Source organism: Pituophis catenifer, unplaced genomic scaffold (genome assembly GCF_029215685.1).
Source record: "Pituophis catenifer annectens isolate HBS135680 unplaced genomic scaffold, rPitCat1.0.hap2 SCAF_2, whole genome shotgun sequence".
Taxonomy (NCBI): Eukaryota; Metazoa; Chordata; class Lepidosauria; order Squamata; family Colubridae; genus Pituophis; species Pituophis catenifer.
In genome coordinates, this window is record NW_027256882.1 from 204,200,595 (window position 1) to 204,218,353 (window position 17,759).

At 38.9% G+C, this 17,759-nt stretch overlaps 1 protein-coding gene across 2 annotated transcripts in view; it reads right to left on the reverse strand.

Annotated features, from left to right (window-relative positions):
• The window catches only part of ABCA1 (ATP binding cassette subfamily A member 1), a 129,590-nt gene that overhangs the window by 100,765 nt on the left and 11,066 nt on the right, over window positions 1-17,759 (reverse strand). For both annotated transcript variants that reach the window (XR_011600075.1, XM_070938540.1), the window contains exon 2: window positions 5,657-5,795. Coding sequence is in view for 1 of the 2 variants with exons in the window: in XM_070938540.1 (XP_070794641.1) it covers window positions 5,657-5,722 (66 nt within the window). In the remaining variant the exon portion in view is untranslated. The remainder of the gene's footprint in view (window positions 1-5,656; window positions 5,796-17,759) is intronic.

Here is a 17,759-nt window from a genome sequence, read left to right on the forward strand (position 1 = left end):
TCTTTTTTATTGTACAGCAATCTTTCTCCTCAAACCTACCACCTCTCTCTTTTCTTTCCTTCTTACTTTCTCTTCCCCCCCTCTTCTTCTCCTCCCTACTTCCTCTTCCTTTCTCCTTCTCCTCTCTTCCTCCCCCTCTTACCCTCACTCCTACTCTAATTTCCCTTCCCTTCCTTCATCCCTCTCTATTGCTGTATCCTTTTATGCATATGGACTACTCAGAGGGCTGAAAAAGTTATTTTTGACTGGTCCTCGCACTTTTGACCAGTCATTGAACTTACGACTGTCTTCACATTTTATGTTTTTTGCCCTATCTTATCACCATGGTGAAGAGAAGCAGTTGTGAAATGAGTGACATGGTTGTTAAGGATGCTGCATGGGCATAAATGTGAGGATGGTCATAAGTGTGAGGACCAGTCAAAAGTGCGAGGACCTGTCAGAAATGACTTTTTTCAGCCCTCTGGTTAGTCCTTTTGTGCATATGGACTACTCAGAGGGCTGAAAAAGTTATTTTTGATTGATCCTCGCACTTTTGTCCAGTCCTCAAACTTACGACAGTCCTCACATTTTACATTTTTGCCCTATCTTGTCATCATGGTGAAGAGAAGCAGTTGTGAAATGAGTGACATGGTTGTTAAGAATGCTGCACGGGCATAAATGTGAGGATGGTCATAAGTGTGAGGACCAGTCAAAAGTGCGAGGACCTGTCAGAAATGATTTTTTCAGCCCTCTGGTTAGTCCTTTTGTGCATATGGACTACTCAGAGGGCTGAAAAAGTTATTTTTGACTGGTCTTCACACTTTTGACCAGTCCTCGAACTTACGACTGTCCTCACATTTTACGTTTTTGCCCTATCTTGTCACCATGGTGAAGAGAAGCAGTTGTGAAATGAGTGACATGGTTGTTAAGAATACTGCACGGGCATAAATGTGAGGATGGTCATAAGTGTGAGGACCAGTCAAAAGTGTGAGGACCTGTCAGAAATGACTTTTCAGCCCTCTGAGTAGTCCCTATACACATAGCCATGGCCACCCGGTCACATGACCAGCTAGCCACGCCCACCCAGTCACATGGCCTCCAAGCCACGCCCACACAATAAGTCACGCCCACAATGGTGTCCTTCTTACCAATGTTAAAATCTGTTCACCTTACCCTATACACATAGCCATGGCCACCCGGTCACATGACCAGCTAGCCACGCCCACCCAGTCACATGACCAGCTAGCCACGCCCACAAAATAAGCCACACCCACAATGTCCCTCTTTACCAATGTCAAAATCTGGTCACCTTAGTATAGAAAAATCTTAACATTGTTAGCTTTGAGATTTTTGAAAGTGTTATTAAAATAAACCCCAATGAGCTGAAACAACATAAAAATTAAGTGCAGGGGAAGTAGAATTCTCCAAAACTAGTCAATAAAAATAAAGATGTTTAGAGTCAATGGTATTTGAAATTAAGATGGGAAAACAAAGAAGCCAGAAGAGAATAAAGGAAAGAAAATTGAGCAGCTAGTATCCTAAATAAAGGGTACTCCACATTCCAATATTCTGTTTAATGTAATATTTATTTAATAGAATGTTAGTAAGTCTTATTATTCCAAAATCAACTACCAATGCAGCAATGTGATATGAATTTCTTATTAAAGAGATGTTTGAACATGATTTTCCTATCAGAATCTCTCAAGTAAACAGCTTGGCCTGCATTTCCTTCCCTGTCACTTCTTCAAACTATGGTGGCTGAAGGAAGCAGTATGAAAGGCACATACCGAGCTTAGCTTGACGTGTGCAGCTCAAGAGTTACATCCGCACTGCTGGAAGGCATCCAGGACCAATTAGGTTCTGGCCAAATCCTCCGGGGAGAAAGCAGCTTCAAAAACATTAAGCAAATAGGCCTGTACAGTATACTTCACTGTAATCTAACATCATTTCTTACTCATTTATCAGTTCAAAACTGGAGAGCTCTCTAAGAAGCTGATTACTGTTGTGGGAAACTTAAGTAGCAAAGTACGGGCTACCATCTATCTTCAGAGAGGTTTTTGATGGACTAAAGCCATGGGCAAAACTGCTGACTCCAACCTGCAGCAAATATATTACAAGTGGAGGCCATTCCACATATATTTTTGCAGGGCAGAATGAATGGGGTAAATGTAGGTGAACTTTCTCTAAGCCTTCATCTTCCTAATGTTGTATATATATATATATATATATATATATATATATATATATATATATATATGTATATGTATATGTATACGTATACGTATACGTATACGTATATGTATATGTATATGTATATGTATATATGTATGTGTATATATATATATATATATATATATATATATATATATATATATATATATTTCAATTAGTGGGTCCACTGGATTTTGGAGGCTCTGACATCCTTCATTCATTATATTATATACCCAATTCTATGTCCCTTACATAAATATTTGGCACAAACCACAATAGGGTGAAGATAATGTCAGGTCAGCTGGGCTCTCATATTTGAATTCCAGTGCTGCACCCAAGTATGCAAGCCACATAGTTTTCATCATGACACAGTGATACCTACTTTGTTATTTGACCCATCCCGGCCCTGTCCCTCTTGCTGCAGATACCCACGATCCCTAAAAACCTGGCTCACTGTGCAGATTGACAGTTCAAGTTATTTGTGCTCTTGTTAGCAGAATAAGGAACAGAGACAAAAGACTTACAGTGGACTTAATCCAAGCACTAATCAGCATTATGCCCCTCCAGCTAGGTTGGACTACAGTACCCATCACATGCAACGTATTATTTTTGAGGTGATGGGGGAATATAATCCTATACAGCTGTAGTTTGGGAAGCTTGATGAATTTACTATCTTTCTGCCCAAACTAAAATCAAACTAATATAGTGCCAAAGAGTTTCATCTAGTGGTTAAGGCTAGAAAGTGGAAAACTGTGAGTTTCCACCGTAGCCATGAAAACCAGATGGGTGACTTTGGGCCAGTCACTCTCTGTTTCTCAGCTCAACCTACCTCCACAGGTGAAATTCAGCAGGTTCTGACAGGTTCTGGAGAACCGGTAGCGGAAATTTTGAGTAGTTCGGAGAACCAGCAAATACCACCTCTGGCTGGTCCAAGAGTGGGGTGGGAATGGAGATTTTGCAATATCCTTCCCCCAGGAGTGGGGAGGGAATGGAGATTTTGCAGTATCCTTCCTCTGGAGTGGGATGGGAATGGAAATTTTGCAGTATCCTTTCCCTGCCACCCCCACCAAGCCATGCCCATCAAGCCATGCCCACAGAACTGGTAGTAAAAAAAATTGAATTCCACCACTGCCTACCTCACTGGAAAAAAATAGGTATGTTTGCTGCATGGAGTTATTTGTAAAAATAATAAAAGTGGGATACAAATGAATAATAAACATAAATAATTAGAATAACTAAAGTATAAAACCAACATATAAAAACAAATATGATGCAAGAGAATAATCAGAAACAATGACAAAAATCATAAAATAAAAACTGTGTTTAAAAGGTTGTATATGATGTACCCCCAAAATTGCCCAATTTCTGACATGCACCTAATACTTCTTTAAGACAAAAGAACTCAAGTACATTGCATTCACTCAGTAGAATGTTTGATTCACTCTAAAATTATGTATAAGAAAAGGAAGAGAGAAAGTTTATCCTTTGCCATGCTGAATAATACTACTGTAATGAGTTGAAAAGCAATGAGAAATTAAATTATGGATATGATCTATTTGGATCATTGCCTGTCTTGCAACCCTTGCGGTGATTTGACTAATAAGAGAGTCAGATTGTAAGTTCTTTTCATCTCATTTACTATTGTTGAACTTTCATAAGATTCAGATAAAGGCTGCCTCATGGGTTGGTTTTGTCAGTATGTCTTAACTTATATCTGGCTCCTCTTTCTGACTGTTAGTATGTGGTCATCAATATGCCATTGCTGACATCATTGCTGACATATTGACCCTTTAAATAAAAAAGATGTGTCATCTTTGCTCTACCTTGATGGCCCATCTGATGACCTCACTGCTTTTGGGGAAGAAATAAGGCCATTTTAAAGTTGGGGGAAGAGAAGGATGTCACTGAAACAGAATCCAACAGTGTTCCAGAAACGGTATGGAATGGATGCTATGTAAGATCACCAGAAGGACTTTAGTTCCCAGAGCTAAAAAATCTTTCCTCATAACATAGTCCAAGAAGCCACTGTTACTAATAGAGTCTATGGGATAAAATTGCCAAGTACGTCACTACTAAATTATTAGGTCTGTGGAGTGTCCAAATGTACACGCTGTAAATGGGAAATTAAAGAGCACAGTATCACCGTCGTTATTTTCATGTCTAGTCTTATAAGAACCTGGGGAAATGAATCAGAAAGGACCTGTCAGAAAAGACTCAAGAACAACTAAGTGTGGATAATTGCTTTGACCTAGCTATGTTCCTGTCAACACCACTATTCAGATTTGCATTGGAAGACTTCCTGTACTATTCTGAAGAGTATCAAAAAGGTAGTGTTAAGTATTTTCTCTATTAAGTCCTCTCTGTTTTCTAAACTGTACTAGCATATTGGAATCTAAAGTAGTTGCAATGCAGATTTTATTCATCCCCCCCCCTCTCTCTCTCTCTTAGCCATAGCAATGGGAGGTATTGAACACCTCTGTTTAAATTACTGCTAGAATTGCTGTAATAAAGTCATACCCTGCTTAAGCCAGACTTCCTCACTCTAATGACCTCTATATCTATAGTTTGCACCATAGTTTCTAATCGATTCAAGCAGTGGAATTCACAAAGTTGTAATTAACACAAAGCAGCAGATTGGGGTTATTGATGTAATAATTCCTCTGCTTTTTCCAGGCTTAGCCTATACAGGTTTCAAAATGTGTAAGCTAAGCAGTATGGCACATCTATTGTATTACTTGAACCGTGGTTACACGGTTCCAGTATTGCAGGCTAACTCTGCCCACAGCCTCGAGTTCGATCCTGACCGGTTCAAGGTTGACTCAACCTTCCATCCTTCTGAGGTTGGTAAAATCAGGACTCAGATTGTTGGGGGCAATTTTCTGACTCTGTAAACCGCTTTATAGAATGGTATATAAATCAAAGTGCTATTGCTGTACTGCCATTGCTATTGCTACTTGTGACTATGCCTCCATTTTTACCCTAAAGCATTCATGGAGAAATAGCAAACTTATGTATGGGCTTACCTTTTCTTTTGCTAGACTGATCAGAGCAAAAATGATTTCCAACAGCTGAACTCTTAAAACAGTTTTTCTAGGTGTTGAACTAAGAACAAGTCTAGTTTCTCCGTGCCCTGCCCTTCTTGCCTCCTATCTGCTTTTACTGAAAGTAAAAGATAACTGCAGCTTCTTGTCTTAACATCCAACACACAATTTATTTCTTTGAAGAACTTATTGGCTCAGCTCCTTTCTATAAAGGCTCAGCTCCTTTCTATAAACCCTCTAATCCACCCTCTATTTTACCATAAACCCTCTATTTTAATCATAAAATATAACCAGATCAATGGGAGTCTTACATATTTGTGCCCAAATGGTGTATTGATAGAGTGAAATATGATTGTCCCAGTTATGGAATTCTTAAAACACAGAGTTGGCTCTTTTATCAAAACAAAGCAATGGTGTGATCTTACCGTTTGCCTTCTCCTATAAGTGAAATTCTTCCATAGTAGCAAACCCAGCTGTGTCCAGAATGCCATCTTCCCTCCGTACACTCCAGGAGCACCTCTGATGGCAACAGCACACAGCAGAAACTCTGTGGCTGCTCATCAACTAGAAAGAACAGAAAAGAGATTAACAGCCTCAAAAAAAAACCAAAAATCCTTTTAAATAGCAACCTGTCCTCCCTGATGCTTCAACGGTTGGTTCCCCTTTTTTACCCCTCTTCATTCTACGAAAAGCAGGATTGTCCTCCAATGCTTTTCTCAAACATCTCCTTGTGGCAGTACCATCACTGATGCTTTTCCTTTACATAACCAATAATGTGCTTGCCTCCCACCCTCAAGATGGAGGAAAAAATGGGAAAACATTGTTGTCTCCGCAAACCTTTTGCTTGTTTCAAAAGCAAAGGGAGGTGACCTTTGGTGGCACAACGGTTAGAATGCAGTATTGCAGGCTAACTCTGTCCACAGCCAGGAATTCAGTCCTGATCGTCTCAAGATTGACTCAGTTGGTAAAATGAGGACCCAGATTGTTGGGGCCAATAGGCTGACTCTGTAGACCTGTAGACCACCCAGAGAGTGCTGTATAGCAGGGGTCTCCAACCTTAGCAACACCCAGAGAACTCTGGGAGTTGAAACCCACAAGTCTTAAAGTTGCCAAGATTGGAAACCCCTGCTGTATAGCACTAGGGAGCAGTCTATAAGTCTAAGCGTTACTGCTATTGCTGTTGTTTTCAGTGACTCTCAATTAGTTGATAACTGCATCCCTCCATTATATGCAAAAGGCAAACAGAGTCTCTTTCTTCTCTTTTCAAACACAGCCTGTGAAACCAAAAGTCACCCTCGTCTTTCTGTCACAAGAGACTGCAATTTCGTAAATGCCTCTTCCTACAATTATTATATAGCTGATAATGAGCTGCCCTTTCCAAACAAGGAGTCAACTCTCTCTAGCTAATTGTTGAGCCAGCCTGCTCCCAGTTATTTGCGCTCCCCATTTTCTTTCTCCTCTCCTCAGCAGAGCTGTATTGGTGTGAAGAGGCAACAAACTTTTCAGCTGGCCTCTTAAAGAGCAGTTACAATGAAAGAAAGCAATGTTCTGACTCTGCCCCTTAAGCAGAAAGCTTTGGGTCTCACTTCATACCAGAGGTGGTATTCAGCAGGTTCTGACCAGTTCTGGAGAACCAGTAGCAGAAATTTTGAGTAGTTCGGAGAACTGGTAAATACCACCTCTGATTGGGCCCACCCCTATCTATTCTCTGCCTCCTGAGGCCCAGCTGATCAGGAGGAAATGGAGATTTTACAGTATCCTTCCCCTGCCATGCCCACCAAGCCACACCCACCAAGCCAAGCCACGCCTACCACACCCACAGAACTGGTAGTAAAATAATTTGAATCCCACCACTGCTTCATACGTGTTTATACATGAAAATCTAGGAGCATCAAATCTTTTTTCTTCAACACCCATAAATGAGCCCCAAACTGTGCAGTTTTCTTAGCCATATTTCTTCAGGGTTCTAGAAAGCTCTTCAAAATCCTTTTTTAAAAAAATTATTAGCAAATACACATAAATGTATATACTTTGCTCCTGGAAGGTACATGGACAGGTATGATTTCAGGGGTAGCTTCCTGTTTCTTTTTTTTTCTTTTCTGAAGTTGAGAGAGAGTGACTGGCAGCACTAAAACTCAAGGTCTCCCAACTCTTGACAAAGGGATAGACCCCTAATCCTCATGAAGAACCCTGAATTTTAACACTCAATTCCTCTACGTTTTATTAGTTGCTTCCATTATTTACTATCCAAGTAAAGGCTGTGAGATATGTTGTCAATCCCTGAAGGTTCTCTGTTGTACATGCTAAGCTCTTTTTTTAAAAAAAAGTATATCTAAACAATGAACGTGGGCCACCTCATGCCCTATTCTTCTCTCTGTTGGTCCTCTCACACACAGACATTACAAGAGATCAGATCCACCAAAAGTGGCAAGTTTCCCATCATGTCATGATATTTGGCAGGCCAACACTCTGAACAATATTGAGTTGGGACAACCATAAGTTAGTGTGGCCTTGTTTATTTTAGAATCTTACCTTTTAATTGAAAATTCTGGGAACTTTATCTAATGATCTCCTGCAATAAATTGTCTGCCCCTGAGTCCTAAGCTCTGCTACAGCTGGAGTGATAACAGTTTACAGTTGGGTTCTCTAATATACTTGTTTGCTTCGTATTCTGGTTCTAAAAGACAATATGGAAATTCAAACACAAATTCAAAAAGACCTTCTAAGAGCAGAGACTCTGTAGAACTGACCCAACCTCTGCCATAGCTTCAGGTCCAAAACTGATCCAGCAAAAGATTAAAGCTTAAAAGATTCTCTTTTTCTTCTTTTTTCATGGCAAGCATACATTTTGGTAACTGCTGAAAACTTGTAATTCTGGATTTGTTTAAAAATCCCCCAGAAAGATTTATTTCTGGCCTTTCATAAGAATCTAAAACTAGTTATGTCATCCAATTGGTGTGCCTATTACCTATGCTTTTTGCAGCTCTACAGTATATTTTAGAGCAGAACAGAGGTGGAAATTAAAATTAAATTGGGATAGCTATTCTTTCTGAGTTCAGTCCTGTATTAAGCAAACATTCAACAGCCTTTGGGATGAAGGACAGGATAGCTACCTGCTCTTTGACTGAGACAAAAAAAGAGAGACCTGTATGAGAAGAAAACAAAAATAAGTTGTTTTCTAGAGAAAACAACTATTTAATCAGCAACTAGGCAAGCTTATAAAAGTCCAAGAGGAGACATTGCTTGCTGACCCAAACCAAGTTTAATCATGTTTGAAATCTGGCTCTTTACCCAACCATCATTCTTTTGTGAAATTATCATCATTTTTTTAAGTCATTCCTGGAGAACAGTACTTTATTTTGTTATCTCTAAACCATCCCCCCTGCCCCTCTCGTCAAAAGATCAAGCCTTGCCCTTCCAGAGATGCCAAGATTAAGTATGGTTTCAAATGGTCCAGAGTTCATCCGTGCCATCTGGAAGGAAGGAGCCCAAGGCTGGCAGGTTTATAGTATAGTCAAAATTATGGAGAAATCTAGATGGTAGGATAAAAATGCACTTTGTGGCGCGCTGTGGTTGTGCAACCACCACAATTGCATGGATTTCCCCAAGAGGTTTCTGCCTGTTCTGACTATTTAGCAGGCCTCCATCTTCTGAGGATATGTACTTGTTAATTTCATCTGCATCTTTAAAGGACTTTTTATCTGCCCTTGGAATGAAGGACAAAGAATGATGGATTACAGCCCTTGTTTCTTTTCCCTTTTCCTAGTGGAATAAAGCTTGAGGGCCACAGCTTGTTGTGCTCTTTCTGATGTGCTGTCCTTGTCCAGAGAACAGATAAAAGGTTCCAGCTTCCAGGGCAAAATTAGCTGAAGCTCTTTCATAATCAGGATCAAAGGTTGGATCCAGGTTGTATTGCAACCAGTGTTTGACTTGAAAATAATTATGCTCCCAAATCACTGATTTTAACTCCGAAGAAATCATTAGCTAAATCAAAGCTCACATTTGATAAGAGACCAAGAAGTCTTACCACCAGTCCAGTTTTGCACAAACTGCTATAAAGAAAGAGGGAGCCCCAGTCTCTAAATTTTTATTTCTGTCCACTGCTGTAAATTCTCCATGGCCCTAACTTAGCTCTCATTCATATGCATGCAAACATTTACTGCTAATGTCGCATGAGAATAAACCAAGGCTATCCAACCGGTCATTTTGATTAATTAATTATATGTCATTGATTAATTGATTATCTATCATTGAATTATTATTTTTTTTATTCCTAGTGACTATATAAGATACATTTTCTCCACAAAAATGTTGAATAGTTAAAAGATACTGATGCAGGTAAGAATCTGATGACTTGTAAGAGATTTCTGAACTCTGGGCAATCAGATTGAACTTTGTTATTTGTAAAAACTGCTTTGCTGCTTTAGCTTATGTTAGTTTTGGCTGTAAGCATTACCTGCTCCTACAATCATGCTTGGAAATCCTGCCGTCCCCACAATCAATACAGTCTGCACTTTCTCAAATTTAAAAAAAAAAATCTGAAAAAAGTATTTGAAGCAAAGATCCTGCCATATCTCAAGCCTTTACAATCTTTAGAATTTATGATCATTCAGATCTGCTTAATTTTATCAAGGTGGCTGGTACATGTGAACCCTCTTTTTTTCTCTGTGATGTCTTACCTGCCACTAGGAATGTTCATTCCAGTAGGAACGGAAAAGAGAAGTATTTATGAGAGTCATCTAATACATTTGCCACATTTACTTAAGATAGCTGTGTTTGGAAGGCAAATTTGTTCACACCAGCAATGTCTGCGGCTCATGGAGATTTTTTTTTTAATTGAACAGGTGTTTACCCTGCTCCAGAAACCCTAAAATGAAACCACAGAGTGCTATCAAAAGTCCCAGAGACATTTACAAGCAAGCAAGTTCTAGATTTTCATCTCCTAAACAGGCTAATTAGACAATTGCATGCATGTGTAGACATATATGAAAGCATTCTATATTCCGTTCCTCTACACCAGAGTAAGCAATCTGGTGCTGCCACATATTTTGTTTGGCTGCAGCTACAGACTTTTCACTAGCAATACTGAAATACACTGTTCACAGAGTCTAAAACATCTGGAAGATACTGTTCTCTAATTCTGCTGTAACTAATCCAATGGCCTTAACCGGGGAAGATATATACACACAATTTGGGCATCCTGCATATATTCTGGGAAGACAACAGAAAATTATGGAAATTGAAGACATTGTCTTGAGCATAGTAACTTGCGGGGAGATGGTGTGGAGTTCTCTTAAAAGAATTAAATCCCCCCCCCAAACATTTGTCTTATTCTCTATCAATATGGAAATAAAGTTTAGGATGGAGGTTAAGGAATCAGGCTAGAAACCAGGAGACTGGGAGTTCTAGTCCCACCCTGGGCACAAAGCCATCTGGGTGACATTGAACCAGTCCCATTCTCTCAGCCTTTTTGCAAAATCTTGCCAAGAAAACTGCAGGGATTTGTCCAGCCCGTTTCGAAGAATCGGAATGATTAAAAGAAAAGGAAATCTGTCAAAAAGCAGACTTTTTCCCCTATCGCATGTAAAGGAAAATGCAAATGAAATCAATCAAACACCCCAATCTTCATCAAAAGAAAAGAAAAGAAAAGAAAAGAAAAGAAAAGAAAAAAAGGGGACAGAAAAATTGTACAGCATGAAATTCTAAGCTGGTGTCAAAGCCTTGATCTGTTTCATATTTAAAATGTATAATGTCCTGCGTTTGCCGTTATATTCCACTTCCGCATGAAATTCCCGAATGGATCAGCTACAAGGAAAATCGTCCATGAAATTCATGAATGAAATGAAAAGAATTTCAAAGAACAAGCAAACCCCCAAACCCATTAAGATCGAAAGGCTTACCCAAAGCTGTAAAGCAATTTTAAGTAGTACGGCCAACTGGAAGAGCTCACTGACAATGCACTAGGAAGAACCGCAGCCGTGCCAAAGGCTGCCTGTGTCACAAGTGTCAGCGGTGGATGCAAACTTTGAACCTAGAGTTCTCTGGCTGAGCTGTTATCAGATAAATGAAGTGATGATATACCCAGCTGTTTTAAGAATTTCCAGAATTGAAGACGTGGGCTAACCAGATTTGTCTTTCTTTTTTTTAAATTATAACCTACTATATTTTTTTATTTTATTCAACAAATGTGGCAAACCTGTTGCACTGCTTATTCCTTTCCCTTTTAGTATTAAACTGACTATGGGCCACACAGTTGGTGGATTGTCATTTAAGTATAGACCATGCATAATTGACAGTGGATTTTATCATAGATTTTAGCTGTTATTTATTATTTTATACTAAAAAAAATTAATTGTATATTTACTGAGTGTTTTTATTTGTTCTTGTCTCTGGTCTGTAACTGTAATAATAAACTGAATACTGTATAGATTTAAAATGTATTGTGCAATCATTCGTCTAATTCTAAACTTGTGTTGGAAGAAATGTCCATCTGGTTTCAATTCCTAGTGGGGAGAAAGACACTGGAAACATGGAAGCTGTTTGGAAAGATGGTTTAATGGTGGACAGGATCACATGGTTTGAAGTCCTGGGTAGCTGACCACATGGAGTGGAGAGTGAGAAATATTTATACCCTCTCTTGGGCTTTGAACTTGCTTCCTGTTACTGTGAAAGAAATGTATTCTGATTGGTTGTCAGACTGCCATGTGGCCATGCAGGGGTAACTTTGTAGGTTGTCTTGAGTCCCAGGCTTGGTTGAATCTTGCTGAGTGATGTAATCTTCCCAGGTGCCATGTGGTGAGATGGGTAGAGGGCTAATCCTATTACATCCTGAGGGTGAAGATCTTTTGTGTTGTAGATAAGCTGGCCCAACCTTTTGTCCTGTAGATAGGATGGCCCAGTCTTTCTGGGGCTATTAACAAAGGTGGGGGTTGCTTTCCAAGAGCATGTTTCTCCTTTTCTCATCCAGGGAGGTATAATATTCTGCCTTTTTAATATTTCCTAGAAAATTTCATTCTTCTAGGAGAGGGGTGGGTGGTAACTTCCTACATTTGGAAATGCTGTAATTAGATGATCAGAACCTATGCTGACTTTTAAGCTTTTCCACCTGAGTTTCCATTGATCAAATGGTTAAGGCACCAGACTAGACACCAGGAGATTGTGAATTCTAGTCCTGCCTTAGGCATGAAAACCTGCTGGGTGACTGGGCCAGTCAATCTCTCTCAGCCTAACCTACATCACAAGGTTGTTGTTGCGGAGAAAAAAGGAAGAGGGAGGGTTATGTTTGCCACCTTGAGTTATTTATAAAAATAATAAAGTCAGGATATAAATAAAATCAAAATAAATAAATAAATGTATCAGTCAAATACTATAGGCTTAGTATTTCATGCCTCGCAATAATCCCCAAGCTTTATTTGTTTATTTATTTATTTGACAGTCTTTATAACCTGCCCAAATCCCAAAAGGGCAGCCCACAACACAGGAAATAAAAATTACAAACACAAACAGGAGGCAGTTAAAAACAATTCATATAATCCAAAACACCTATGACAGACAACTACAATCAAGTCAGCTACAGATGAAAGCTCATTGAAATAAGGCAGATTGAATTTGCTTTCAAAATGCAAAAGGAGGGGAGGGGGAACTGCACATATCTCTGGTGGGGAGAAGGTTCCAAAAAGTGGGGGCTACCATACAGAAGGTCCATTCCCAGGTCATTTCGTTGACATCTTGGCCTTATTTTTACTTCTATAGAAGCAAGCTGAGCATCGGGGAATCTCAGAATGCTTGACATCTGTTTAAGGCACAAGGAACCAGAACACCACGATGAATAGATCAAAACGGCTTTATTGTTGGTCGCCTATTTTACAAGAATCTTGACAGACTGACTGCATTTCCTTGGGAACCACGGCTTCATTAGTCTGGCCTGTGTCATTTCTTCCCACAGAGCGACTCTATGCTGGAACACTTCTTTATTCTCCCTTCTTCTTTAGCCAGTGATTTCAGCACAAACTGAATGGGCTCTGGGACAGTACCTGATGTACTGCAATAGATGAAGACAGGGTCCACGATAAGATTCCGCCTGCTGGTTTTGTGGACCTGATGTTGTGAGCTGGCAGTTGAGCTCTTCTACCAAAGACAGTAGGCACACCCAGGAAAAGGTGATGACAGCCATCTATGCTGAAGTATCACCATATTATTTAGTGTTGCCACCCTGTACCTCTGTCTTTTTTGTACAACTATGCAGAGGAACCTGACAGTATGATATACAGTATGCCAACACAGAAAACAGATTTGAGTTTGTTGGCCCAATGTTTTATTTTTTATATGGAACATTTTATCCCATCTTTACTCCAAGATAGAACTCACCTTGATCTCTCTGGTGGGGTGTCCCTGATATGACTTTAACCTATTTAACATGGTCACACACACATCCTTGAGGATGGGCTCCAGCACAAGCCCGAAAGCTTGGAAGACAAAACCTCTAGTCCTGGTGACTGATGCAGATTGGATCCTAGCTTGGTTATGCTTAACTTCACATCTTTGAAACATTTGTTACACGTGTTTGGGAGGATTACCTGTTGAAGCCCAATAACGTCGTCATCGCATTATTACAAAAAGCTCTCCAACATTACTAACCAGACCAAAGGCATCACTGTTAACAGCTTCTGCATCAACAATGACAGATACAATTCACCAGCTATATCATCATGTCTTACAGATTAAAAAAACAAAACCTGAGAACTAATTCAAAAACTAAAAATTAAATGGGGACAGAAAGAATTCCTTTCCCTGATCGGTAGACATTCCTCCATTATCAGATGTTTTCTTTTTTTCTCCTTTTTGGGAAATTTATTTCAAATTTAAAAGTATTTGTATATATGTGTGTATGATTATTTTTATGTAGAAGGCCAATCCCAGTGGTGGGTTGCTCCTGGTTCTGTTCAGATTTATAGAACCGGTGGTACAACCGGTGGGAGGCTTTGCCCACCTGCCACGACATCATCATGGGTCATCTGCGCATGTGCAGAAGTGCACACGCGCACTCCCACTTCAAACTGGTAGTAAAGTTAAGTAGAACCCACCCCTGGCCAATCCATATATTTAGCAGAAACAAGCGGACATGCCTATCCTGCACTGACCATTTTAGGCAAGAAGCCAAGAGTTTACTGATGTATATGTGCCTTGCATATATGTGCATCTCTTTCATTTTTTTTCTTGTGTTTGCTTCTTCTGATAAAAAACCTTCTGCAGTTATATGGCAATATTCTTTGACCAAATATTAAATCTAATATTCTAGTAACATTCACCCACCAAAATAGTCTTTGAAGGAAAAACACCAGTTTGCATTGTTTCAGTGTCTTGTCTTGATCCATAATAGTTGAATAATGCAAAACAGAAATGAAAGAAAAGGTAAGCATATTTTGACAAGCAAGGCATCAAATTGAAATTATTCACTGGTAGGCAGTTCTGAAGGATAGCCTGGATACCTTCATCCATGTGCAAGAATGTTCTTTCTTGGCCATGTCCCACTTGTACAGATTAAACCAAAGGAGCTGTAGACAGCAAGCTTACAGGATCAAATATAGAAATATGGTGACACAGGAAGTACATCCAGAGATAAATACATTCATTGGTATCCAGCTCAGAAATATATACACATTCTTTAGGATTTCTGATAGATCATATTTTCACCCAGCAATATCTGGAGGAACCAGGAACTGTCTTTGAGATCTTCTAGATGCAAAACATCAATCCTGTTACCAAGATATGCCTGCTCTTATATGTAGTATTATGTATAGGTATAATCCAGAACACGCCAAAATGCTGTGCTGTATCTTTCAAAGCAAACACTCTTAGGAAAGACAAACAACATGGCAATTAAGGAAATTAGTTTGATTCTCAGCTAGAAGTAGGGTTCTGTGCCTCTTGAATTTCTGGCATCCAATTAGCTAGATCTGAATCAAACCCTGATCGAAACTTCTAACATATGTTGTAATTCTGTGCCTTAACAGATTTACATATCCTTTCTGAAACTGAGAAAAATGAGCAAGTCTGAAAGGATATAAGTTAGGTTTGGCTATCTATCAAACCTATCTCAGCCCTACAACATCGTAATATTTCTATCACTGAGCTCGTAACATGAAAAATGAGCAAATGCGCTTAATTGGATTATGAGCTCAACACAGACTGAAGGGCATTCAACTAGACAAGCAGCATTTCCACTGATATTCTCTTCTAGCCACATATTATCACAAAACATTCAGGTGCATTTATATATTTCATAAAATAACTGAACTTTCAAATTCCAAACATTAACCAGTGAAAATGAGAGATCAACATTGGCCGCAAAGAAGACAGCTTATATTCAAGAAGTACTGTTTTTAAGATGTGGGAACAGGATTTTTTTTTTTCAATTTTTTACTGCCAATACTTTTTTCTATATACAAAATGAAGAAAAGGGAAATTTCCTCTAGTTGAATCTTTTATATTATGTGGGTCTGATTCTGATGCAATCTCTTCCTTTAAAATCATTATAAGGCCAGAAAATGTTATCTCTTCCACATCAATGGGTTCTACCCATTTTTTTTCCTACTCTCAAAGTAATGTTGAATCATAGGCTAGGGAGAGGAAAGGATTTGGGGCAGCATCTGATCCAACCCTGCCTTCCCCACATAGAAATTTACTGCAACAACAAGTTCCAAATTTAATCTGTTTCTCTATTATGTGAAAGTTAAAGTATAAATAAAAGAGATGCAAATACCCTATAAAGATCTGTATATATGTTCTCTAAATTGTCACCATCTTGTTTTTAGGAAGAAATTCACTAAAAAAAGGAATAGTATGTTTGAGAAAGTCACTTTGACAGCTCTTTGAAAGGAAAAAGAAACCAAAGAAACAAATTTTAAAAATGCTTGGACAAACTGTTTTTAAAAATGCATGTTATCAAAAAGATTGCCATATCACAACCTTATAATAAAGGTATTTCACAGCCAGGATATATAGTAGACCAGAATCCGTCTACAGCTGTCTTCAAAATTTTGGTTAATATATTTTTCAAAATAATAATATTTACAGAAGAGGCAAATTTGGGTAGAGGCATTTCTCGTAATGAATTTTTGGCACAATATAGTACTCACACAACCTTATCTACTCACATGCAGTGAGGCTTGTTTCTTGAGATACAAGGCTGGAACACAAACATGTACTCTAACTTTAGTATCAGTTCATGTCCTCCCTTTCGGGAATATCTGATCAAAGTTTCAACTTCACATTCTGTGCCCTTTTTTTTAATTAGAATTGGCCTTCCAGGAATCCCTGCTAAATATTGCATGTGTAAAGCTCTCCAAATGATTTCTAAAAATTCTACAACAGCTGGTCAAATTTTTATCTCAAAGAAAGTCTTTAAAAAGGGATAAAACGATGAAGAAACATGTTTCATTTCAGAAGGTAATATTAAACAGTCCGTCAGGCACAAGATCCTATACAACTCTGAGTTTGCCCAATATTTTTAACATCAGCAGCAACATTCTACATAGCAGCGTTTTGGGGTGGGAAAGTTCCATCAACAGTTTGGATATTATACTATAAAATGACAGACACAGGAGACACCTTGAAATCCAAGCCAACATATGAAAAGACGGGGCAATTGGATGGGAGTGTGGCTCTGTTCTTAATGGCTAATTTTGAGTTTTGTGCCATAAAATAGAGGTGTACTTTAGGCACTAAAGGAAGGAATTAAAATATGTCCTGTAACTTGGAGGATTAACCTGGACCCCAGAGGTTAGGTCACTGGTTATATTCTTTTATTACCTTCCATATTGAGTTAATAGATAGTTATTTGCCCCAGGGGAAATTAAACACTGCTCTGCACAAAATATGCTCTAGGGATATATAGAGGTTAAAGGGCAGCAACTACATTAAGAAGAATCCTACAGGACTGCAATCTATCAGCTCATTCCTCTTTAAGTCTTAAATATGCAAACCCTTCCTTCTCACACTGAGACGTATATCCTGTTTGGCAATACTGATCAAATATATAAACAGATCAAGAAAAGCTAAGGAAAGAGGCTTTGAAGAATGTGAGTCATTACATTGGACTTCTGTATGGAAATACTGGAATATCCACAACTGCCTGGCTCATGGATGTACTATGTATCTACACAAAAGTCTAGGCTTCAGCCCAAAATTGTATAACTCCAAGTTATTTGGAGGCCCTTCCCTGTAACCTCCTAACTTGCCCTCAGAAAAGGATAACGTTTATCGTTTATTTATTTACCAGATTTTTATCCTGCCTTTATTACTGTATAAGTAACTCAAAGTGACAAATATATCTAATACTCTTTCCTGCTCCTATGTTCTCCATAACAACAACCCTGTGAGGTAAATTGGGCTGAGAGAGAGAGAGCGATTGACTGACCCAAAGTCATCCGGCTTTCATGCCTAAGGCAGAACTAGAACTCACAGACTCTCAGTTTCAAGGCCAGCATCTTAACCACTGCACCAAACTGGCTTTCATTATTAGAAGGG